Raw genomic sequence first — 26360 nt, 5'->3', positions numbered from 1 at the left:
CCAGACTTCTTTCCCCATCTACAGTCTGAGGTGATGAGGAAGCCCAAGTGGAGAAGAGTTCTGAGCCCTATGCTTTCCTAGCACCAGAACAGTAGTGTTTGGTTTGGGTTGGAAGGAAATCTGACATAAAAGGCTCAGTTGTTGTGGCGTAAGTCTCCGGGGTTTAATTTTATTTGCATGCCACATTCCTTGGAGCAAATAAAAAGTGCAAGATTTGAAATGTTTTAGATGGATTTTTCCCAAACCTCAACAAAATCTGTGATCTCATTGTTCATAACTGGCTTTGTTAAATTCCTAGTCTGGACTCTGCATGATGATGGTTGCCACTGTGCTGTTCCCAGCTCTGCTAAATCTACATATATGGCTCATTCTGTCAAAGACGTTTCTTTGCATCCCGACTTGTTAGTGCAGTAGACGCAGTTTTCACTATTACAGCAAGCCTCTTTGCAAAGGGTTGTGTGTTGTGACAGTCTTCACCCGTTTCTCTCGTGAAACACCCAAAAAATAGCCTTTGTATTTGAAGAAGTATTTTACGGACTGCATTACACAGGAGCGATGTGTTTATTTTGATCTGGGCATGGTGTATTTTGACTTCCATCCTATTCCCTAATGATATTTAGCCTGAATCTCTGCTGTGCTGCCTCGCGCTGCTTTAGCAGTAGCTGCTGGCTCATGTTTTTAATCTCCAGTGGCTCATCTTATCCCTCTCCCTCACCAATGCATCTTGAGATTGGAGCCCGTTGCAGAAAGCACGGAGCAGACACACACAGAGAGGCACTGTTTGGCTTGAAAAGGTTGCAATCTCAAAATGAGCTTGATGATGTCTAGACAAGACTGTAAGTATTTAGTACCTTCACAGCGCTTTGCATCTTCAAAGCGCTCTGCGAACATTAACTGATTAACATAACTGCGCCATCTGTTTTGATGTTTACATTTTGTGCAGGCAAAATTCCTGCTTTGCTTTATTACCTCTTGCAGGTATGTGGCTGTCATTATTATGGCCTTTCAGAGGATGGGAAAGTCAGGTCCATGCATGTCTACAGTAACATTTTGCCTTAAAACTCAAGCCAGTGCCATTGGGGTCCCCCTCTCTGACCTGGCTGCCGCAGTTGGCTTTATTTCCCTCTGAGATTTCAGCCTCTAGTCCATAGAAATTATTGTTCCCATGGCTGCCGGGGGCGGCTGCTGCCTCTCTTGTCACTTTGCTGCTCAGCTTCATTGTTTTCTCCCCGGCCATGGACAAACAAGGACGCATCCAGCAGCGTGTGGGCGTCTGCTCAGGATGCTCCTGGGCCAGGAGCTGAAATACCCTCCCGGGCAGACGGCGTGATGGAAGCCATAAGAAGAGTAAAAAGAAGGGGAAGGTCTGCCTTTGTTCAGCTTTTGGCAAAAGGCTGCTTTTCTCTCTGACTTCATGCGCAGCTCCCAGAAGTGTTGTTCCCTTTCTTCTTTGGGTAATGGAGGTTCTGTGTAATGGAGAAGTTGTACTGAGTAGAGCAGTGTTAATCTTCTGCTGCAGTTTAAGTTCCTTCCTAATAGACATAAAGTCTGTTTTAAGACCGATTTAAACCAAAATACTCCTGCCATTGACAGCCATAAGAGCTGCAAAAGCTTAAAACAAAAACCAAAGCACGCATGTCATCTATAACTTGATTTTTTAACTTTTTTTTTTTTTTTTTCCCAACTCCTTCCCATTGCGAAGTTTTGCTGCCTGCGTGGTGTTCCAGATAGGTCGCACAACCTCAAACAATCTTTGTTTTCTGCAGAAGTGCCGTAAGGAAGCGGTGCTCTGCTGGCAGCCAGCAGAGTTGGGTCATGTTTTGACTCAAGGAAATCTGCGAGGCCATGCCGGGAGACCCAAGGATCGTGAGAGATGTGTAGCATCGCAGCATGCTGGCAGGCTTTTGTGTCAGCTAAGGAGTAATGATTTAAAATGTGAGATTAAACTCGGATTAAATGGTGCCATGCCATCTCGTGGGGATTGGCCGTGGCTGGGAGGAGACACAGTGGCTGCTAGGATGGAGGAAGGCCCACTGGAGATGCCCCTCGCTTCTGTGGCAGGCATCACACACCATCCTGCAAGAAGCTCTTCCACAATCGCGACCTCTGGCAGAGTTCGCAGCACAGTTTCAAATGTGACCTAAAGGCATTTGCAAGGAGTATCTTCGTAAAGACCATAATGAATGTGCAGGAGACTCACACAGGCCAATTTGCAGTTAATAACACAACAAACCTGGAGTGTGGGGATGTAAATACAGCAAGAAAAACAGACTTGGACAGGCCTAAGTGATAGGTGTGGCTTTCATTCACGCTGAATATTTTTGAAACATTTTTCTCTTTATTTGCATCCTCCTTCCTGGTAGGGACGTTTTGCTGTGCTCCCAGATGAGGGCACAGCACTGGGAAACAAAAACGTGGAAAAAAGGAAAGCCTCCCTTATCAGACAGCCACGCTTCAGAAGCTACCAGATGATGCAAAACATCATCAGGCTCCGACTGGGAGCCTTTACAGACGGGTTGAACATTTATGGAAAAGATAGGTTTATGTTTGACCAGACAGGTTGGGTTATTTCAGGAAAAGACTTTGTCCTGTGTCGTCCCTGGGGTTAGATGAGATGGTCACAGCTTCTCCTAAAGCTTCCTCCAGCTGGTTGGGTTTCTTTCATGTATTTGCTCTGTCCCTTCTGTATGGATGGTTTCATCCCTACTGGATGAAACCAGTATCAGTGTCTTCAGCTAGACTGTAAAGAGGTCTCACATAGGAGGAAAACAAAACAAAACTAACCACTTTAGGAAAATTTTACGCAATTTATGAAGTAATTTTGTTTTGTTCCATAACGTAATGGTGATATTCAATTTATGGCCTAACATCTCAATGAAAAAAGGTCTGTCTTACTGCAGTAAAATGATGAAGTTTCTGAAAGTCTGTATAAGATGAAAAATATTTGCATATAGGCACAGAGGGAAGCACTGTGCAAGCATCTAATTGCAGCACTCCCTGCTGACTGTTTTTAATGTGTTGGTTTTATTAAGCATTCTTAATAAGAAGTTAGACTTTTGCTTAGGCAAAAAAATATAATAGAAACAGCAGTTTCATTTCTCAGATTATTGAAGTGCATGCAGTTGGGAAAACCTGTCTGGATGCAGTAAACCAGATGAATTTCTTCCATCTGTGAAAAATGGTAATGAATTGGTTTTGTGGTCCTGCGCTGGCAGACTCATCTTTTTTGCACTTGCGTGCATCTTTGTGTCTCAGTTACGTCTTCAAGTTTTTGTTTCATATTTTATATTATGCATTACCTATAAAGGATAATATTTATGTAACAAATTGCAGATCCACATGGCACGGTGTTTTAATTTTCTGTACTTTCAGGTAACTTTAAGGAACTGTGTCTGGGGAGGTAAAGAGGAGTTCTATCAGTGACTTCTCACTGCAAGTCTTGAAAATGCTGTGGGTCAGACACAAAATGGTCATGGATCAGTCCTAGATCAAGAAGCAATATAACGGTGATATAACTTTCTGTCTTGATATATGGTAGCCATAGGTCATATATCCCACTAAGGAGATTCATAGCTTTGCAGAGAAAGACATGCTTTCTTCTAGCATGGGAAAAATCCAAATTTACAAGTCTTTAATGATTTGACATTTCTGGTTAGGGAGAAGTTACTACAGATCATTATTAGTCATTTTAGTGGCTCCTTCTGACCTCTTCACAGTTATACTCTGACTCTGTCTAGGTCTGTGGTAACCTACAGCCATGGCTTTACTAAGGAGAGTAATTAGTAATGAAATAGTTTTACGCTCTTTAGCATGTAGCTCACATAGTTTTTAGTGGCTTGCTTGAAGTGAGACATAGCGCTATACAGATGTACATGTTCTCTCACTTTAAAGGACTTTTACAATGCATTCTTGGCTTTGTCTTCATAATTAATGTTTCCATCTGCACTTGTGGCTCTGAAACCTTTGTGCTATGCTACATGATGACTTATTTGTTCTACACAAATCTCATAGTTCAATTCTCACAACAGGCTAAATATTTCGCTTAAGGTAATTACCTGACTTCAAAGGAACTTTCATAGAAAAGTAATAATATCAAAAAGAGCCTATATGCTATAAATAGGGTATAAAATTCCACATTAAAGATGTGTGTATATTACAGGAATCTTCAGAGCAGTGTGAAATATAATTAGAGCCTTCTTCTGAGGCATAAAATTCTCAGTAATACGCACTAATCGTATTTGCTTGGAATGAGGTGGGAATATACCTATTGAGACATCTTTTGAAATATTTGAATTCTTTACATCTGAGTTTCCAGTCATACTTGTCTGGCTTGATATTCTCTTCCTCATAATTTTTCCACCCTGCAAGGTTTATTTGTGACTAAGCTTTCTCCTCTACAAAATCAGAAGCATGACCTTTCGGTAGGACAATTAGGATTGTAGTGAAATGTAAAGGACTTTTTAAGAAAAGAGGAAGAAGTAAAAGCTCCTGGGTGATGTACCTATGTGCTCCTCACAGGATGAATTGCAGAATCACAGGATATCCTGACCTGGAAGGGACCCACAAGAATCTTTGAGTCCAACTCCTGACTGCACACAGGGCCAACCAAAAATCAAACCCTAGATGTCTGAGAGTGTTGTCCAAGTGCTTCTTGAACTCCGTCAGGTTTGGTGCCATGACCACTGCCCTGGGGAGCCTGTCCCAGTGCCCACCCACCCTCTGGGTGCAGACCCTTTCCCTAACCCCCAGCCTGACCCTCCCCTGTCCCAGCTCCATGCCGTTCCCTCGGGTCCTGTCGCTGTCCCCAGAGAGCAGAGCTCAGCGCCTGCCCCTCCGCTCCCCTCGTGAGGGAGCTGCAGGCCGCCATGAGGCCTCCCCTCAGCCTGCTCTGCTCGGGGCTGAGCAAACCAAGGGATCTCAGCTGCTCCTCATACGTCTTCCCCTTCAGACCCTTCACCATCTTTGTAGTCCTCCTTGGACAGTCTTTAACAGTTTTACAACCTTCTGACATTGTGTCACCCAAAACTGCACGCAGCACTCGAGGTGAGGCCGCACCAGCACAGAGCAGAGCAGGACAATCCCTTCCCTTGACCAGCTAGCTGTGCCATGCCAGGACATGGTTGGCCCTCCTGGCTACCAGGGCACACTGGTGACTCGTGTTTAATGTGGTGTTGGCCAAAACCCCCAGTTCCCTTCCTGCAGGGCTGCTCTCCGGCCCCTCATCCCCCAGTCTGCACGTTCAGCCAGGGTTGCCCCATCCCAGGTGCAGAATGCAGCACTTGCTCTTGCTGAACTTTATATTGTTGGTGATTGCAGAGTCCTCTCATCTATCAAGATCTCTCTGCAAGGCCTCTCTACCCTCAGTGGAATCAACCACTCCTCCCAATTTAGTGTCATCCACAAACCTACTCAGTGTGCCTCCAAGTCATATATCCAAGTCATGACAGAGAACTGGTCCAAAAATGGAACCCTGTAGGATCCCACTAGTGACTGGCCACCAGCCTGGTGTGAGACCTTTTTCAATGACCCTTTGAGCCTGACCCGTCAGCCAATTGTTCAGCCATTCATTATGTTTTTGTCTAGCTGTATACTGGATGTTTTGTCCAGAAGGACACTGTGAGAAACAGCATCGAAAGTTTTACTGAAATCCAAAAAGATTACATCAGCTGGTATCCCTTGGTCAGCTAGGTGGGTAACCTTGTCATAAAAAGAAATTAAGTTCATTAAGCAGGATTTTCCCCTTGTGAATCCATGTTGGCTGTGACCAATGACCACATTGTCTTTCAGGTGTTTTTCAGTAACTCCCAGAATAATCTTCTCCATAATTTTACCAAGCACTGAAGTGGGACTGACAGGCCTGTAATTACCTCGGTCTTCTTTCTTGCCCTTCTTGCAAATTGGAACAACAGTTGCCAGCTTTCAGTCAACTGGGACCTCTCCAGATTCCCAAGACCATTGAAAAATAATTGAGAGAGGTCTCGTAATGACATGAGCCAGCTCTCTGAGTACCCTGGAATGTATTCCATTGGGCCCCATGGACTTGTATGCATCCAGCTGGAGCAGCAAGTCCCACACAAGTTCGGTGTTGGCTGGGAGTTTATCGTTCCTGCAGTCACAGTCCTCCAACTCAGGGCATCTGGGGTCCCAGAGCCCATCATCGGTGTTGAATTGTTTCCCAGCTCACATTGTAGTTGAAGGCAAGTCAGGTACTTCGAAGTAGTACTATTACCATTAAGCCCCAAGTGTCTCATTCTTGCTGCAAATAGAAGCCTGCAAAAATGGTATTTTAAAATAACATGCAATTTTTCTGAAGAAAAACTTCTATTCATGTCCTTGTTTCCCTCTTCCTTCCTCACCCCACAGCTAAGGTATTTGTCCAGAGTACATGTGCAGAAATAATGCTTTAACAGGTGTATTGATTCAGTACATGCTTAATGCTTGCACCTCTTGATCACTGCAGGAGCACTCCCAGAGCTGGCCATGTCGGTTGCTAGAGGGTAAGGCGAAGTGCTGCCTTTGTCTGGAATAGGATCACTTCTGGTCTTCGCTCTCTGGGAGTTAAAGCAGTGCTTTTGCTTGGAAGGTAACAACATTTTTGGTGTTGTACAATGAAAAAACTGAGGCAGACAGGGCCAGTAGCTCATCCAGCAAGTCACTGCGGCAGCAAGGATGGGACTGAGCTGTCCTGTCTCTTCGCTTTCCTGCTGTATCTGATCCGGCCTGCTGAACAGAAAGTGGTCTGGAGCAGTGCGGCTTTGGGCATTGTTATGGATCAGGACTTGTAAAATGGAGTCACTTGGCAGAACATTGTTTTTGTAAACTCCTTGTTGTTTCAGTGGTAGAGAAAGAAACAGAACTTGGGAGGAGCTTGTACGTACATGACAATTAAAAAGAGAAGTTTATGCTTGTCTGGTGATTTATTACATGACTTGTAGTAACCTAGAGGAAAACCCAGAAACAAGTTGTCTGAATTACAGTTAATTTCCATCTTTATATTATTGTTCCAGCTTTTGCTGTTCAGGTAGGGTATAAAAGGTTCTGAAGTATTCTTCAGCTGAGCTTGCCAGCTGCGACTGGTAGTCATCTTTGTATTTAGCTGCTTAAAATGAAATCCAATAAAGTCAAATTACACTTACTATTTTCCTACCAGTATGATCTGCACAAATAGCTAGCTGTAGGTGTCAGGAGTGGTACGTGTCCATAAGGGGCAGGGTGGTCTCGCTCCAGCGATCGCCATTACGGCAGTGCAGAGCTCTATGAATAGAGCTAGCGAAAAGCATCCTGATGAAATACCTTCCTGTTGAAAAAAAGGATTTGCAGCCAAATGGTCTGCCATGTTGACTGTAGCAAAATTCATGGAAATCAGGCAGCTTCCTGGAGCAGACCTGTCTGATTTCCTCCCAGGATGCTTGCAGTCAGGATGATGACCTTCTGGGGACCTGCCTTTGAGAGGCTCCATGGGAGCTTTTTTATTCATTTTTTGACATTTGAGATGACTCAAAAATGCTGATAGAATTGCAGCTTTCTGTTTGTCTAAGATTTTTTTCTAATAGTATCTTGGATTTTAGAACTGAATGGAACTGGATTGAATTTTCAGATATGCAAAGTGAATCCGTCCTTAAAATGTGGTGGCATGAGATACCGTTTTCAGGTTGCCTCTTATTCCAATTGACCAGATATATGAATTTAAGCCAGGAACATTATTTTAATTTTTAAAAAATGCTTAAATCTGTTTCCAGCATGTTTAATATGCAGATGGACCTTTGCAAATAAGCCGGTTTTAATGGAAGGTAAGTAGGATGATTGAGACCATACAGGACATGTGTGTTTTCAGGTTCCTCATAAATTTTTTCCTTCTGACTTAATGGAACAAAATAAGGGAAAAAAAAAGTCATAGGTTGATATCATACAGACATAATAAATTAGCTCCCATAGCTGTTTTAATTTAGCAGGGTTCTCTATCCCTGCATCACCATTGCATTGTTTACTCGAGAAAGAAGACAGTAATAAACAAACACAAAGACTTGGGGCTGGTGACCACCTGCATATCACTTAGCAACATCAATATTTTTGTGCACAAATAAAGGTCTCCTGCACAGTGCACGCTGCAAGTGTGTGTGTGTGCGTGTGCCTCTGCAGCGCTGACCTTGTGCGCAGAGGGATCAGTTTGTCGGTGATTGGTCACTCCTTAATTTGGATGTCTAGACATTTCAGTCCGAGAGAGTGAAAGGCAGACATCTAAAGACGTGAGAAGAGATTCTAAGGGACACCAGGACCTTAAAATAATTCCCCAGCAAACGGCTGATGTGTTTTGTTCATTTTAAAAATATATGTTGTATATGATTGAATGGAACACATGACTGGGGGATTTATTTTTTATTATCGCTATTAATTAACATACTTCTTGGACCTTCTCATGGCTGTGATATAAATAGATAAAGCTTTCTGCCTTCTCAGTGTTATGGTTAACACAGTGATTCGTCTTTTGGCTTTGTGGAAATGTGTTTTCTTCATTTGCTAAGGATCAGAGTACTTAGGAAATAAATGAACTATGTTAAAATGAACTATCAAATTTCATTTTATAATGTTAAAGCTATAGTCAGCAGCAGCTCCACATAGAATGTGCAGATGAAAAGGAAATTATTGACCACATCTGTGTTTTATTCAGCACCTCTCCATGGGCACATGAGCATCTTTATACCCCTGTGTAGGAAGGGCTCAGACCTGCCAAATGCTGGGAACCCACAGCTCCTGCTGCTGCTGTTGGGCACTGAATGTTTCCAGGGCATTAGCCCTATGCTTGCACAACAGTGGCATGCACACCCATTTAAAACGGCCCAAATTTTCAGCTGTTCTTTAAGTATATGTGCAAATGGGGCAAATGATCACCCAGTTATCATTTGCATGGGTGTTTGTGTTTGGCAAATTAGATATTTGTGGAAGGAGTTAGAATTTAATCTTTGGGAAAACTATTTCACTTGAAGAAGCTGTATCTATTACCTTAGGAATATTTCTTCTGGAATAATAAGATCTGGAATGCGACTGAGCTTGAAGGAGCTATTAATATCCTTTGGAGATCTATTTTAGTTTTCTTTGTTTTTAATCCTTTCAGTCATAAATCCCAGAAAACAGCAACTGGTGCTTGAAGAGCAAGCAGCATTCAGAAGCCGACACGCTGGTGCACTGCTGCAACAAAGTATTTAGAAAACAGTGCGAAATTCAGTTGGATGTCAGTGCTGGTGCACTGTTTTCAGTATCCGAGTATTCCCATGTGGGCAGGGCTACAATAGAAACGTCTGTACCCCATAGATGCATCTGCATTACAGGCTGGGCAGGTATAAACTATTTGGGTAAGGATCACACCCGTACCTTAATCACGTATACTTGTGCGGGGTTGTTCAGTCCTGTCCCCACTGCCCCTCTGTAAGGCTGTCCCTGGCCACAACTGCTGTATGTACTCCTTCCACTCTCCCAAAGTTCAGCTCTCTACAAATATTGAAAACATTCAGACCCCAAATCTAGTCTAGCTTACACCTTAGAAGGTGGAGCTTCTCCTGGAGCTCCAGAAAGGCATGTAAAAGCAGAAGGATTTGTTTTGTCTTTTTATAAAATGATCTTAAAAGCCTGTCTCTGGTAGAGCAAGTTCCCCTTTAAAAATTGCTAGCTAGGTAAAATAAACAGCAATGGGCTTCTCCATTGCTGTCTTGCCCTTTTTTAGGTACTGGCATGTTCAACTGTTTTGTTTGCAGCATATCCTGCAATTTTTGTGATCGTATTGCATTCTTCCGCAGTGCGTTGTGTTTTGCAGCAAGTTTCAGCTCTGAGCTCCTAGTGCTTCTCTGACAATCTCAGCTTTAATCACAACGCAGAAAGACAAGGCCATTAATGCAGAACGCTCAGTGAGACGTTGAGGAAGGGGAAGGCGATACCTGTTTAAGACAAAACTGATTCCTCCCACACTCGTGCTCTTACCCGTTTCATTCCCACTCTCGCTACCTTCGTGCTCTAGCTGGGATCAGTTGTGTGCACCTGGAGGACGGGGGACATCACCTGCCAAGTCCTCACCACGTCGCTTCCATTCTGCTTGACTGGTGATGACACCTTGTTTTTGGGGTAGATCTTTTCTGTCCTTCAGGAGTCAAGCACGTTACCATGGGCTGTCCTTTCACTTCCAAATCTCGCTTACTCTAGCCTAGTTAGTTTACTTTATGTTAGTTTATATTAGTTTGCTTCACTTTCCCTGTGTTTCCCTACTGTGGGTGTCCTTATATCTTCCCCACTGGGATAACAGGAGGAGGAATGGCATGCAGAGGATGGTGCAACCTCGCTGCCATCCTATTGTTGTCACAGCCTAGGTCTTCTGCTAATCCATCCGGCTGACTTCCTAAGGCACAGGCCTTCTGGTCCTGGTGCCACAACCACATCCCCAGTGCCTACCTGTTTGATTGCTGTCTTTCATGTCCTTGTTGTCAAACTCTTTTTTTTTTTTTTTTTTTTTTTTTTTTTTGTGAAGCTGCTATGTTGCTTTCCCTGGTGCTTTTACCCACAGACATTTCTGTTTGTATGTTGTTCAGACCAATCTTAATATTTGTTCTACAAATGCTGCAAACCTAAGTCTCTAGCAGGAAGTATTTTTAACCATGACTTCAAGAAGTACAAATAAAGGTATCAGTTGAAAAATAAGTTTTATCTAATATTTTTCATAATGTTTTGACTTTATATCTGACTGTCATTTGCATTTGGCACGTCCACAATTTCGGGCTGCCAGTGTTACAGCTAAGACAGGCCAACCAGGACATTCTAAAACATTACGTTTACTTGCAGTCTAGACATGTTTTCACAAAAGGGTCTGTCTGCGGCTAAGGATCTCGGTAGGTCCTAAACAATTCAAATGCTGTGACTCTGGGGACAATCTTAGAGCTCACCTGAAAACAATATATGAAGATAACTCGTTTATTGGCCATGTTGGCTACACTGAGCAGTTGCCCCCTTGAGCGGGCACTTTACTGCACCCATCTGTGGGAGCCCACAAAGCAGACAGCTTGAGGCCGTTTCCCTTCGTCGTATCACTTGGTGCTTGGGAGCACTTGTGTGCTGTGCGGGTGGCCGAGCACTGGCACAGGCTGCCCAGAGAGGCCGTGGGGTCTCCTCATGGAGACCTTGAGAAGCCGCCTGGCCGTGGTGCTGGGCACCCTGCTCTGGGTGGCCCTGCTGAGGCAGGGGTTGGGGCAGGGGGCCTCCAGAGGGCCCTGTCAACCACAACCAGTTTCTGATTCTGTGGTTCCATGGACATGGCAATGCAGAGAATACCAAGAAGCTGTTTTTCAGTCTGTGCTGGGATTTTTGTATCTATCCACAGGTCCAATTACACCAAGAAGAAAGCACTGAATGCACACCCACTGCCTGTAATGCAATCCTAATGTTCATAAGCCTCCACTAAGGTCACTCGGTTTTGAATCTTTTGGGGCGTATTGCTAGGTATCATCCGCCCCTCTACAGTGCTAGTGCTGAAATCTGAACCAATTAAAATTTGATCAAACTGTGTTCTTTGGATGCTCTCCGTGGCTTTATGTATGACTTGACTAGACGTGTTATTTAGCTTGGTTAACCTGGGCATGTAACCGAGCTGTTTGTCTAACTGGTCACCTTTAACATTTGTACTTTCTTGCTTGTCAAAGTTATATTTTATGTTAGCAGATACTTCTTGTTTGCATACATTTCCTAGACGCATAACGTGTTCCCACATTGGGTCCTTTGACAAGGTATTATCTAAATGAGCTCCACAGAATTGTTTTAATCCCAGTTCCTCCCTATATATGTTTATTTTTTTTTCTTCTTGTCTGTAGTGTTCCCAGCAGTGCAGTGGCCAGGATTTGATTTCTGTCAGAAATGATACTGCTTCAGTCTCGTCTCCGTGAGTGTCTGCAGGGAGGATGGAGGGTGGTTATCCTCCGGCTGGCCTGGACCCGGTCCAGCATTCGATGAGAATGCAAATCCCCGTGAAAGCAGATACCTTCTCCGCAGCGATACTGCCTTTGTGCTGCGTGTGCTTCAGGAAGCTTGTGATAAGTTTATATCTGCATGGAAATACTGCCCTTTTTAAAAAAGATACCCAAACTTTTGCTCTTTTAAGAGCTTAGCAGATGCTCCTAATTATTTTCTTTCTCCTTTTTAACAAGAAAAATGAGTTGGTCTCACCTGACTCAGGGCCTTGCTGCAGCAGTGTGAGAGATTGTTGTTCCTGCTTGGTTGGAACAGAAGTTGGTTTGTCAAGGCGTTTGCTGCAGTTCACATTAATTTGGTGGATTTGGGGATTCCACATCTCCTTTGGCATGGCATGGCAGCTGAAGCAAGCCAGGCTTCCCCAGGCACTCTGGGAGGCACGGGGGAAGCAAACGCCGCGTGCGTTTTGGCAGCGGGGCCGGGTTCCCTCTTTTGAAATGTCAGGCCTGATTCCCATTCACGCTGCAGAGCTCTTTTGCCCTTTTGCAGCAAAGCAAGTTGACCTTAAAGTGGCCGTAAATCAGTTACTCCCTCCTGGTTCGAGCTTTGTCTTGCTGCGGTTATTCCAGAATAACCACTCGCTGTAGGCCCGCGAGCGGGTCGGGTCGAAGGACGTGGCTATTTCAGTACGCCGTGGCTAACACTGATTGCTGACATAATAAGGCGGCTATAAAAATCAGCTGAATCAAACTTCCCTGCACATGAACCCGTCTGTTGATTGCACTGTTGTCACTCCCTTAACAACTGTCACCAAGTTTTGTTTTCCCGTCCTACAACTCTCTTCTATTCAAGGCTGGCTGTAATGTTTCCAGAAAAAGAAACCTCAATGAGAGGCGGCCGGGGCCGGGTGCTGGGGCTTCCCAGAGCCTCTCCTGCCTTCGCCCCTGCTCTCCAGCAGGTGTCACCGACAGGGAAGGGAACAAGAAGTGGCCCTGCTGCCCACTGCTTCTGCCCCCGGGGCACCAGCAAAAAGCCTAAGCTCAAGCAAGGATGCTGGCAGTAGGGAGGGTCCAACATCACCAAGGGTTTTTCTTGAGAAGAAGGCTGACATCTTGTAACCTAAATAGGTGAGACAAAAGAGGAAAGGACAGATGTCACAAACGTAAAGTATCAGTTGTATCTGACCTAGCTTGCCATAATTTTTTTTTGCTCTTCCTTTCTCACTGACGTGTTTCATCATTTCGGTCTCTGACCTTGCTCAACCCGTTGCCCACGGTGCATTCCCATCCCATCCAAGAGCTGGTTTTGCTCACGCACGTGTCCTTGGGGACCTGCCCGCCCCTTCTGGAGCTCATTGTGGTGCCCCAGGTGCTTCTCCCAGGCTAACAACCACCTCGGCAGCTCCTGCCACTACACGTGCTGGGGCTGAGCTGGTGGGATGAACGCTGATTTCCTTGTCATTTATCACAGTGCCTATTTTATTTTTGATAAACCCTTTCCAGCTAAGAGCAGTTATAGAAGCTTCAGGACAGATCTTTAGCCTCATCTAGACATACATCTGGTAGGAAAATAGGCTACAGTTTAAAACGTGACCCTTAAAACTTTCAGATTAGCCAGATTTTTAGATTTTTTTTCCCTTTTATTTTAGTGTAGGCAGAGTACCTTGGAAGACTGACCGTGTAACTGCGCCCAGGATGCCATCACAGTGAGCATCAGCTCAGCTCGAAGACCTCTATGGCCTAGTTTTCAGAAATGCTGAGGATCCACTGCTTCCTGAGCAGCCAACAGGAAACAGAGTGTTCAGCATCTTTGAAAAGCAACCTTGAACCATAGAAATATTGTCTTTGTTTGTTTTTTGTTTTTTGTTTTTTTTTCTTAAGTGAACATGTGTGAACACCAGACTGATAGGGTACATGGCTCTGAGCATGCCTCGAGCTAGCCGAGAGGCTCAAAAGGTTTGAGACGCAGTGGAAGTTAGTAGTACAGAGCCAGTGGCATCTCTGTGAGAATTTCACTGGCAGGCATTGCGAAAGGGCACTTCTTTGACTTCCAGGAGAGATTTAGGTGTTGGCTTGTAATCGTTACTAAAAGCTAGCACAATATTTTAAACCTGAGTTTCTTTATTTTTTTTTAAAGTGAAGAGGATAATTTCAACCATTCTTAACTTCTTCTGATGGTGTGTTGATGTAACCTCCAGAGAGATTACAGGGGTGGGATTTTTGAACAAGACAGATCTTTATATACGTCATTACGTATTAATATTACAGTATGCAATTACCATGCAGGATTAAAAATATATATATATATGGAAAAAGTAATGGGATGCCGCTCCAGATAGCTGAGAAGATGTCGTTCTGCATGGATTAGGAGAAAGGACAGACGAGGAAGGAGAGTGCTGCCTATTAAAAGCAAGGAGCGCATCTATACCATGCAAGGCAAGGTACATCGTGTGTATGGCTCCTCCACCAGCCTGGCTTTTACAGCAGCATAGATGTGACCTTGGGTTTTCTTCTCAGCTTGTCCACTTGCCTTCAGGGCTCATCCCTCTGTGCCTCTTCCTCTGATTGCCCTTTGCCTTTGGTGGCCACCGAAACTAAATTATCTGCGGTCTCCTGATGCACGTGGGCTGCGGGACAGGACTTGTAGGTGCTGTGCCTCTGGGTGCAACAGCCCCAGCGTGGGGGCTGCCTTGCTCTGGTGCCATTGAATCAGAAAAACTTTTTCACCTCTGTGGGGGTGAAATGTATGCATACAGAGGTGTAACAATAACCACATCATCTCGCAGCCGAGGGAGTGCATCCCCGCTGCTCGGAGGACTGGTAGGGGGCTGGGGTTACTGGGGATATTGGCACCAGACACAGGCACCAGTCTGTTGGCTTGCAGTTCTTCACTCTGAGAACTTAACAAGTTTCTGTTCTGCTTGGTCATATTTATGCCCAAGCTATTGTTTCTATTATTCATAAGAAGTATTTTTAGGGGAAAAAAAAAAAAAAACTTTTTATCCTTGTCTTTCTTTTTCCCATTTTGGAGGATACTGATTTGTTAAAGATCCGAGTTGACAGAGTAAGCCTCTAATACTGGGATGCTGGTGTGCTTACTGGAACCTGAACACATTCATGCTGATGCACGATATAACACAGAGAAACTAAGATCCATAAAGCCAAGGCATGTGAAGAATTGTGTTTAGGACATAAATTCTTGTACAGAATTTTTCTACCATTCCCTATAAAGTGCTTTCACAGAGCAGGACCTAACACAATGTATCTCACCAGTGGTAGATGGACACAGGAGGGTCAGATAGATTTGTGACAGGGGTACAGAGAAGAGTACGACCGACCAGATTGCCTCCAACCCTCTGTAGATATTCCATCTATTGCCATACTGGTTGGATTGTGTTGCTTCCCACCTAATGTTTTTGTCCCTGGTAAGGTTTGAGTTCAAACTGCTGATGGCTTGTGTCACTAAAATATCAGGAGGGGCGACACAACACAAAAATGAACGAAGAAATCTTGAGTCTTTCTTAAATGTCAGCATCGATTCTTAATACAGCTTGCTTTACCTCATGTAAGCACTTTTGTGTGATGAAACTGAGTACTTAAGTACATCGAATTTCATGCCTTTTTCTGCACAGATACACATTAACACATGGTGAGGAGTACATACAAGCATAACTGTGTTATTCCATCTTCCATAACTAATATTTTTGTCTAGTTGCCTTCTTAATCTCCCTTCCTTCCAATTTCACTGCTTTCAACTACAGGGAACCCACAATGTCCATGTCATCCAGCCTGTATGGCAACCAAAGAACCCAGTTTTCTTAGGATGTTGGTAGTACTGGTAAAGGTCTTCAATGCCAGGATCAGAAAGACTCAAGCCCAAAACTTGGGGACAGTTTCTTTTTGTGCAGTGTGGGCCATTTAGATTGTGCAAAGATTCTGGAGACATTTCTTCTTAATTTTGTTAATATACTTGCTTTCAGGGTAATCTCATCTCGCATCCATCTGAAACACAATACTGACTAATCTTTGCATTTGCTTAACCTGTTTACTAAAGCCCAGGTTTCCCAGAGCGCTGAGGATAACACATGAAGGTGACTCAGGTACGGTTTAAGAATATAGAGCAGCCAGCTGTTGGAATAAAGGTCTCAAGTACAGCAAATAGGAGTTGTTTACAGCAATTTAAGCTGATCTGTCTAACTTTGTGTGGAAGCTGAATAGAGAGCCCTCCTGTGAGTGTGCAGTGATGTTCAGCGTGGGAGCGGTGAGTTCTTGGGCTGCTCTGCAAGAAGAGAGGTAATGCACCTTTCCTCTGCTGCCCTTCGCTTTTGAAGCAGACGTCACTAAAGTATGAAATGCCAACCACGTGAAATTCCCTGAAAGCTTTCGCATCATTTTGCATATCATAAAGGGGGAAGGGCTTGCAACTTCTCTTTCTTTGTAGACAACTTCAATCTCTCTTTTCTTGAGTAGCTTTAGATTGCCATTCCAGATTTATGGTGTTCCGATAATCACATTAGTGTACAGGCTGAACTTGAGGACCTGGATTTTCAGTTAGTTTCAGATATCTTAAAAGTTGACTTGTGGGGATGAGAATGCTCTCATTTCCCATATCTTAATGGGAAACATTGCCATTACGTTACTTCCATACTTAATGGGAATCAGTCAAGGTTTCACATGCAACCACCACGTTCTTTGTTCCTGGTTCTGCATCTGCAGGCATACACAAACATGCACACAGACATCCTTTTTAATTTGTAATTGATTTTTTTTTTCTAGAAAAACGTTAAGAAGGTGAGAGACTATGACAAAATTACCAAGGTACAGCCCACACAGCTGAATCTCTTGATGAGCACTTCGCAGACACACGGTGTCTATCACCCATACTATCAGCATGTGGCTGGCTAATGGAAATGTTGCACTTATTTGAAAAGAAGTAATACGGTACGGAAAATTGAGCATGTGTTTGGCTTAAGTATCGGTAGGTTGTGTTCTTTCTTTGGGTGACTTGCCTTCAGTAGCCTGAGAGTGCCTTTTCTGCCCCCTCAAAATTTTTTTGTGCTATGAGCTGTGCCCTTACAAACGCTTTGAACTCGTGGAAGTGGCAGGGGCAACTTTCGGAAACATGTAGCTGCCAAGTTGCCTGTGATGTGAACTTAAAATAGACCAGACTGGGAAAAGAGGGGAGGACTGTCACCAAGTGCCGCTCTGCATGTCAGGACTGCTTTTGCTTGATCTGTATCGGCTGGTGAAGCTCTTTGTGAGCAGAAGAAAGAACCTCACCCCCACCCATTTCCTCTTTTCAAGCTATTTTGGGCTTGCTGTGAAGTTCTCAGTGTACTTTCTCAGCCAGTGCAGCATTGTGAACTCCTTCTGGTAAATCACATTTTCTGGCTGGGTGGGTGGGGAGGACTGCAGACAGGAATTTGTCTTCAAACAGTTCTTGTTTATTTGTTTTTTTGTTTGTTTTCCTTTGTGTGTGCATAAGTGTGTTCAAGAAAATATTCACAAGCCCACTAAATGTCAGAAGTCTCCAGTATAAATTTTTTTTGACCAACTCCATATTCATACTTTGCCACATTGTACATTTACCCAGGTAGCTTTCAGTGAAGCTAGCAGGTGGTATTGACATTTTCTATGTTCTGGTTTGAGGAGTCATTAAATTTAATGAAGAGCTACTCCCTGGGAGAAGTACCAGGATCTTAAGGAATTTGTGAAATATTCAGGCTAAGTATTCCTATTAGTGTGTGTTCGAAAAATGTCACTGCATAAACATACATCACCGATCTACTTCTGTAGTGAGGCAATAGCCTATTTTTTTTTTTCCTCTTAAGTTTCCACCAGAATAACTCGGTTGTTTTCACTGAGGTTTTCGTTGACTTCAGCCACTGTGGAAGAAATCAAAATTGGAGTCCAATTTTCCATGTGAGAAAATGGTTGTAAGAGTCCTCCTGTCCTTAGCTGCGCACATATTCCAAGAAAAACACCTAGAGCCAAAAATAAACTTCTGAAAGATATGGAAAAGTGTGGGAGAACACACTATTAGGTTTCTCTGCACAGAACAATCTGTATGATTGAAAAATACTCATGTAAAAAGAGAAAAAGAGAATGGGGGAAGCATTTGAAGGGTTTTATTACTTGTTAGATTGGTGATTTTTAACTGTTTTTTTTTTTTTTTTTGCTGAACTGCAGGACTCAGCAGTTCCTCAAGTCCTCAAGAGTGGTTTCTATGTGAACCTACTTTAAGCTGAGCAGTCTAGAGAAGGAAGGATTGGTATTCACTGCAAAATTTTCGCTATGTTGTTGTGAATATTAGATTCATCCTAGGCAATGTTTGGTTGAAAGGCTACACTTGGTGAAATGTAAGAATTTTCCAGAGGCCCCCACAAAAAAAAAAAAAAAAAAAAATTCCTCTGTGGGAATGGAAAGAATGACTGATGTGATTTTTCTGTTCTCATTAAATTTAAAATTCAAGAACAAACCAGGAAATGATTATTCAGATCTTTCTCCATCATGCTGGATCGTCACAGAACAAAACCTGAAAACACAAAACAAACCAAAAAGAAAAAGAAAACAAACAAACAAAACAACAAAAGAACAACAACAAAAAAAACCACCTGGCATTCACTATTCAAAAGTTCTTTGAAGTCTACCTTTGGGAAAACTGCTTGTTATGCAGTCATGGTGAGGTCAATTGGCAGTCCCTGACTTCTCTGCACAGGCTGGTATGTTAGATTTTGCATTGTAAACACATCTGTCTTCTGGATGGGTGTATACCCTAAACAGGTACTTTTTTATCATTTTAGAAGGGGACAGGTATTTTCTGGAAGAATCAGTAGTCATTGTTTTGCCCCCAAATTATAGCTGTACTATTGAGAAATATTTTACGTTAGGCTCTTACCTTCATCGTCTATGTTTAAGTGAGATCTGAAGTCTTTTGGGGAGAGCTGTGAGATGACAAGGACTTGTTAATTTTAAATTTCTACATGACTTATTCCCAGTGTTGTTTGGTCTGTCTAGGTAAAAGCCCAGGCTTTGCTGGGAACCCATGAGAATGTTTTGCAGGTGTAGAAACTTGGAGTCAGTCCTGATAGCGGTGTGTTCTCCTGGGGCTTTTATCTCGTCCCATCTCTTCCCCGAGCGGAGGCACGCTGCCTGGAACAGCTTATTATTTTCATGGCAGTGGCAGCTCCTCCAACCTCTCTTGCTGTTTTTTCAGTCACCTGGTAGCATATTGCTATTATTTTTCTCAGAAGTTAAGTCCTTGAATCTTGCTCATTACTCCGGGCACCAAAACGGAATACATTTTATTTAGTCATCTATACTTTTCTCATAAAGTTTTGAGGCTTGCTAATTTTCCCCAGAGATTCATTGAGCTACTGCAAACCAAACCAAACCAAAAAAAAAAAAAAAAAAAAAAAGAGAGAGAAAAGAAAGCTAGGAGGGGTGAGAAGAGCAGTGTATGTTTCCAAGACTGACTTCTCTAACATAACTTGTATTTTTCCTATTTGGCTGGCAGGGCTAGACCTGGAGTCAAATGTATTGTATTTAACTTTTCTCAGAGCTTGCTGCAATGTTTTGTTTTGTTTATAATTCCTTTGCTGCAAAATCTCTCCTGCAACCTCCTGCCCCTCACTTCTGGCATCAAAGAATTTAAGTAAATAGCATTTTCCTTCTGCGATGGTGGTATAATTCATGAGAGGCCAATCCAGAGACCCTCATGTGTGTGTTTTATGGAGCCCAGACTCAAAATCCCATTAATTTTATTATTATTATTATTACTTTGCAATAGCTCCTTGTAAGTATTTCTCTGTATCAGCTTGTTTTCTGATGTTGGCTGATGGAGAAGAATGGCTGCCGAGGGCTGGGTAAGCAAAGGGGAAACACAGGGGGGTTTCGTTCTGGGGCTGTGGGAAGAGTTTCCATCCAAGTGAGCCAGGCACAGACAGTCCTGCCCATCTGATGCTGCTTGCTGAGGAGGGTTATTGTAAGCAGCTGAAGCGTGCAGGCTTATAAGACCTGGGATGCATCGGCGTGCCAGTCTGAGCGCAGGAACTTTTCTCATTCAGGCATTGCTCCAGGTGGCCGGGGACGAGACAGGGTTACATATTTACAGGCACAGCAGCCTGTTGCTGGAGCTTGCTAACCACTGTGCAATAGCCCTGGTCTGTAGTAGCTGGGTCGTGACATTGGCATAAGATATTCTGCACAGCTGGGCCGTGCCCGTGCCAGATATGAGTCCCGTGGTACGAGCTGACCCAGCTGCACTCAAAGTCTCATTCTTTTCTGTTATTTCTTTAATCAACAATGCGGAGGGAGGGTTACAGCTAATGCAGGCTCTTGCACACACGTGCATAAAATACGTAGATACTAAGCAAAGACAATTCTCGTCTTTCTTTCCTTTTCTTTAAGTGCTGTAAGAGCTTCTTCTTAAACATCTGCAGTTGTCCAAGCTGTGTATCTTGCTCTGTTACGGGCAAAAAGTGTTGCCTTTTTTTTTTTTTAAAAGTGTGTGTGTATATACATAAAAATATATCCTTGCTCTCTATTTCAGTTCTGCTTAGGAAAGAGCAGTTTTTTAAGCTTTGGAATAATGCAAGCTGAACATTTTTCTAATGAGCATCATTTCATTTGAGTCGGAAATACTGAAATAGTGCACATTACACGGGTCAGCAACTAAAGCCCAATTACATACTTATTTGTAAAATGTCCAATTGCAAAGGGCAGCAGTCAGCTTTTCTTCTCCAATCTCCAGTGTCTCATAGGTATATATTTACAATTCCTGCACCAGCTTCATAAGCATAAAATGAGCTCCAAGTCTCTTAGTTGCCTTGAGGGTTTTCTAGATTGGGAACAGGCTTTGTTTCCCAAGTTTGTATCTAGTCCAAGAAAGAGGTTTAAAGTATCACTATAAAAGAATAGATATAAAAATGCAATTAATGAGTATGGGATAATGCTGACAAACAGTGAAGAAACTTTTTTTTTTTTTTTTTTAATCTTCATTGATGGCAGTCTGAATCAGAATTTAGCTCAGAGCAAATTGCCAATCTGAAGCATTCAAAAATCATCTGCCAAGCCTTAAAAAAAAAAAAAAAAAAAAAAAAAAAAGAAAAGAAAGAAAGAAAGAGAGAGGGAATTGCTTAAAATAGTGATGTTAAGAAAAATCAACAAATGACATCAAGAAAAACTTCCAGTTCTTTTTATTTGTTTACTGGGTTTTTATTTCCTCTTGGGAATCGCCGCAGCCAGATTTTCAGGCTGTCCTCTGCAATTACGGGAACCCGGAAGGATTAGCCTTTAAACCAAAGCCAAGTTTCTCAAGAAGAAACACGACTCCAGGAACTGGGGACTTTTAAGAAAAAGCGCAAATGTCGCAGTTTTGTAGATGGCTTCCCTGCAGGCCAGGATAGCCACGGTCCCTGACAAAGCGAGAAAATGGCGCCCGGCCGCCGCTGGGGCCTTCTTGCAGAGGGCCTGGCGCTGGCAGGCGAGGGTGGGACGTGGCTATGAGGTATCAGGCCCAGCCGAGTGGTGGCACGGGGCTTGGAGGGACAGCACGTGTCAGTGGGGCTCCGCAGCTCCGTTTTGGCTCTGCTTTCTGGAAACGCGAGCAGGGAGCGATGTGAGAAACGAAGGGTGGAGCCGAGTGCTTGCGTGAGCAGCGGCGGCAGGACCGGGCCTGATCCTCTTCCCGCTGAAATCAACAGGCAGCTTGCCAGCCCCGTCAGTGGCACCAGGAGCCCGGCCAGCGGCGAAAAAGGGAAAGCAGCCGGTGAGGTGCTCTCTGTGGCCTGCTCAAGGAGAAAGTAGCGCAGATAGGTGAAAAGAAATGATAGCACTAAAACAGGTGGCTCCACTTGTACCCACCGGGACGTGTTTCATAGGTGATGGGTCTTTAGTCCTGGCCCTCTTCCTCCAAACATGCAGGAGAGCAGCCAGTCTGTGGTGCTGGAGACGTGGGACATGAAGGACTGCAAGAGGAGACGCCTGGCTGCTGGCACCCCTGTGGTGGGCTTGCCATGAGGCCAAGCCCACCACAGGGTTTTCCTCAACCTGGGAATGTTGCGACCTAGCTCTGAAAAAAGGTGGAAATACCATCCTGATGACCCAGATCTTCCAAAGCTTTTCCTGTCTTTTCTTCCTTTTATTACAGCTAGTCCTATTTCCTACTACCAATTTTCCTTCCCCTGAAGAGTTCAGTAGGTAATGGTGTCTTTACCTTTTTCTCTACCACAGTTAAGTTTCTGAGGTGATTTTTCTTTTCCGAAGAGCATTTTTTGGATCGTTTGTTTAAGTATGATAAGTTATAGCAGAAATAGGTCAACTGATTTGTAACTGCTGTTTTGCCTTTAAAAAGCAAATCCCATTAAAAATGATTCTTCATATTTCTCAGTGTATGTGCCGGCTATGTGTAATTTTAGCTTGTGATAGCGGCAATGGGTCATTTTGGGCAAGGGAAAACAAACCCCCTGGAATCAGCGGTGAGAGCAGAGTAAGGAAAATAACAAAAGCACATGTAATTATTTCCTTAAAATAAAAAAAAAAAAAGTGTTTCAGTTTCAGGAATCCTTTGCATAGGAGGACAATTGCAGCTCTGAACTACCGAGTTTTGAAAATTGCTTACCCTTGTGCAAGGGATACGAGCAGAGTTGTTGCAGTAGGTGCACGTCTGAAAACGCGTGATTTTATGTTACTTGGAGAGTTCTTCAGGTATCAAACCTGCTCAAACTGATTATATCCACACCACGTTAAAGCAAACTCAAGGGTAAAATGCTTGGCATTCCTCAGAACCTAAAGCTGTGTGATTTACTGCTAAAATTTTCCCTCACTCCTCCAGAACTGTTAATTTTTGGTAATCTTAAATGTCACAAGGTGCTTTTCTGAAACTGACCACAATGACAGCATTGAACCTCTTGAAAGGCAAGTCTTAGTTGCAAAAGGAGGATTATCAGTGACTTGTTTGCTGTGCATCTAAAAATTGCCTGACATGTATTTCTGAACTGGTTGGGGAGCTCCTTTAAACTTGTTGTACTCAAACCTTCTCTTAGTTAATGACTGCAGCTTAGTCTGCACTGGAAAATGTTGGTACGTCAGCGAGGGCTGTGCGTAAATCACTCCCCTAACACATTCAGCTGTGCCAGCAGAAACTGGATGGTAGATGAAATGATTGAAAAAAAAAATAAAAAAAATGCTGGTGTAGCTTATTCCTTTCAAGAAGCAGGTCTAACCTACATTGTCTGAAGGATTATTCGCTCATACAGGCTGTGTAAGAGACAGGTAAGAGACAATTCCTGTATACCTTTATGAAGTCTTTAAGTACTCTCATGCTAGGAGAAGTATTTCCAGTTGCCAAGATGGCCTGTTTACAAAAACCCCTGCCAGCCTTACTTAGACCCAAGAAATACTGATTCAATGTCTTTTTAGACAATAATTGGTTTAAACTAGACCAGTTCTATCTTTGTCCTGAGGTGAAGAGCATTTCTTAAAGTCAGTGCAATTGTCAGAATATAAATTGCAGCCTGGTCTGGGCTCAGTGCTGGCTGGGCTTTGGGCTGTGTGCTGCACTGGGCACCTCCTGTGGCTCTTCCAGCCCAAAGGAGCTGATGGATCTGGTTCTGTGAAGGGCTGTGTCAGGTCATCTGTGATGGTTCAGTAGGTGGTGTGCACATAAAAATGACTTACATCCCCTTCATAGGAGCTGGTGAGGTGATCCAAGCAAATTGCCTAAAGGGGAAAAAAATATCTTTCATATCACAGACACACGTGGAATGCCCAGGCCTCTCCTCTGCGTTATCTGGTGATCACCAGAGTTCCTTCTGCCCTACGCCATCCCTGGCAGGTGTCAAAGGTGGAGGGCTAGCAGTAACAGCACTCAAAACTGTTACACTGCAAGTGTCATTACGGTTCTTGTTTTTTTCCGATGCTGTAGCTTTGAGGTGCAGCGGTGCGTGCCATGCAGAACATCTGTGGTCTATCTACCGTCCCTCCTTTGCACTCAGTGACCTCAGTGAGCTAGCAGCATGAAGGAAAATGGCACAACATTTCCCAATTCCCCTTTCAGTGTTCAGAAGATTTTTTTAGATCTTTTTCCTTCTCTGTGGTACAGAGATGATCATCCACGTGGATTTACTGAGTGTGGTCATGGGGGTTTGCAGAGGAGATACCTTATCTCCTGCCTCTTGTCGCTGGCAGCTCTAACGTCCCAGTACCGTGGTGCCTCTCCAATTTCCCGTCTCCAGATGCCTGATGATGGGAGCTAGACAGTCAGCAGTGCTGCACTGGGGCCAGAGCCAAAGAAGAGGAGCAAAAGACGTGAGCAAAATTCTTTCCCTGGGTGAAGCTCTGCACCAGGGGTCTTAGGTTATTGACTAGGAATGACTGACCCAAGTCTTTCTAGCAATTTGAAGGTGGGGCTTGTAACTAGAAGCCCTCCCGTCTCCTCCTTTTTTACACGATCCTATTCCAACAGTGTTGTCACTCGAGCTGGGTTTAGATTTTGTGGAGCCAGCAGGGCTGTGAAGAAAATCCTAAACCTCCTGCCTTGCTGTCCTGGTGCTCCACCATGCACTTAGATTTCCCATTTCATTTGCCGATTCAACCTGAGACTAAAATCAACATAAAGTCCTGGCCTGCTTCATGTGAATACTCCAATCCTGCAGGAGAAAGATCTTCAAAGCAGTCTGAATGGTGACAGGAACAAGGACTTATTTTTGGACTTCAAAGACACTCAGCAATAATTTGGAGGCTATGAGAGCCTGGAATTGATAGCACTAAGTAGTAACCAGCAGTAACCACCCAAGGTTCTCTGCAGCCGGGCCTCTGTGTAAGCTAGAAAAACAAGCCATGGCATAGGTATTGCTCAAAGTGTCTCACAATGGCATAATTTTTTGTTGCTGTTGTTCATAGAATTGGTCCATTTTATGATCTAGTACAACTTTCATGACAGAAAGCCAGTTGTGCTGCCTGTTTTCAGTTTTGAAACTCTTCAGAAGATCAGCAGCTACTTCAGCCAGGGTCTTTCCAGCTAGTGTGCTGCAGGCAAACATCTGTGTTTCCCATTCTCATCCTGGAGGTTTTTTTCCAGATCCTGACTATTCCCTGCAGGTCTCCCTTAATTGCTGCCATTCGTGCTGGCTCTTTGCCTGATGACTGGCAGACCCTCACCAGATCCCTCCTCTCAAATCCATTGGAGTAGCAGCAAAACCCAGGTAACTTGCAGGGATTGTTCAATCATTTTGTTTGTGATCCAACTTGAAGCAGGGCTTTCAGCAGATTGCTTAGCATTTGTTTAATGGCATGGGAAAGCTCATCTGAGAATGGTTTACAGTAAGCCTTTATGCTCATATGATCCCAGGCAGACAGAACCACGGGTCTGTGTGTCTTAGGCTGGGACCGCATTTGTAGGCTGTAAGGTGTTTGGTTCGTTTTGTGTCAGGTGATATGTTTTGTTTTACTTTGAGACCTCAGTTGAAAAGAGATTTACCCCAGCTGAACTGTAATCCATGATTTGAAGGCAAATGAATGCTTGATGATGCCCCAGGGTTTATAGTACGATTAGTTTTTTATTATTGACAGGTCTTTCTTGTGGTAGGATCTGTGCTTTGGGGGCTGTGCTCTTTGCAAAGCTGAGAATTAAGATCTACAGAAGTTAGAACAGCTCTCCCATTGGTACTGCATTAGTTTCCATGCCCTTTTTGATACTTGGACAGCTCTGGCTGCTCGTACATTTCTGCTGGAGAAGAAGGTGAAGGAGTGGAGAAGGAGTAAATGGGATACCCAGAAATGTGAGTAATCCCAGGCTCGGAGTCATGCAACCTCCCTTGAAGCTCTGGAGTCTCTGGGAGGAAGCTGGAAATCTTTCTGCTGGCAGGGCATGCGGAAAGCCAGGGCAGCGTTCTCTCGCCACTACTAATTATGAGTAGCCCCATCAAAACCAAGAAGTTTTTGCTAGTCCTTGTTTACCTTATGTCTGCGGTGTTAGCCCTGTAGGAGTGGAAATCGAGGCTCCCAGCACCCATGGCATAAATAGGTCCTTCTGCTGGAAGAACTGCCCTGTAACTGCCCAGCTCCCATGTTACCTGGGAGCGTGCGTTTCCTGCTGTCCCACCTCTGGGGGAGGAGGCAGGATAACATGAAAGCTCTGGCTTGCAAAAAGTGACTTTTTTCTTGCATTTCTACATTGTTTGCTCTATCGGAGTTAGTCAGGTGCCTGTGTTATAATGGCGGGTGCAGCGTGAGCCCACACTGGCATGATCTAGCTGCCTTCCTACATACTTGCTTTCATCCAGCTTGCGCTGCATGAGGAAAGACTTGGCATTGTCTTTCTGCCTTACCAAATCTTGTATTAGTCATGTCTTTGGGAGATGGTGGCAGTTCTTCACCTCCCACGCGTAGCCTAGATACAGTCTTTTACCGGGCTCA

The 26360-nt window shown here is 43.9% G+C and overlaps 1 protein-coding gene across 3 annotated transcripts in view; it reads left to right on the top strand.

Annotated features, from left to right (window-relative positions):
* The window catches only part of LDLRAD4 (low density lipoprotein receptor class A domain containing 4), a 273896-nt gene that overhangs the window by 218560 nt on the left and 28976 nt on the right, over positions 1-26360 (top strand). Inside the window, exon 1 of one of the 3 annotated variants that reach the window (XM_084511075.1) lies at positions 19761-19807. The exons of the other annotated variants lie outside the window; for them this stretch is intronic. Within the exon in view, the coding sequence (XP_084367201.1) occupies positions 19780-19807 (28 nt within the window). The 5' untranslated portion in view covers positions 19761-19779. Of the gene's footprint in view, positions 1-19760; positions 19808-26360 lie in introns of those variants that run through there. 3 annotated transcript variants of the gene reach the window in all.

The sequence above is a fragment of the Aythya ferina genome (assembly GCF_964211825.1).
Source record: "Aythya ferina genome assembly, chromosome: 2".
Taxonomy (NCBI): domain Eukaryota; kingdom Metazoa; phylum Chordata; class Aves; order Anseriformes; family Anatidae; genus Aythya; species Aythya ferina.
This window is presented reverse-complemented; position numbering and strand designations above follow the sequence as displayed.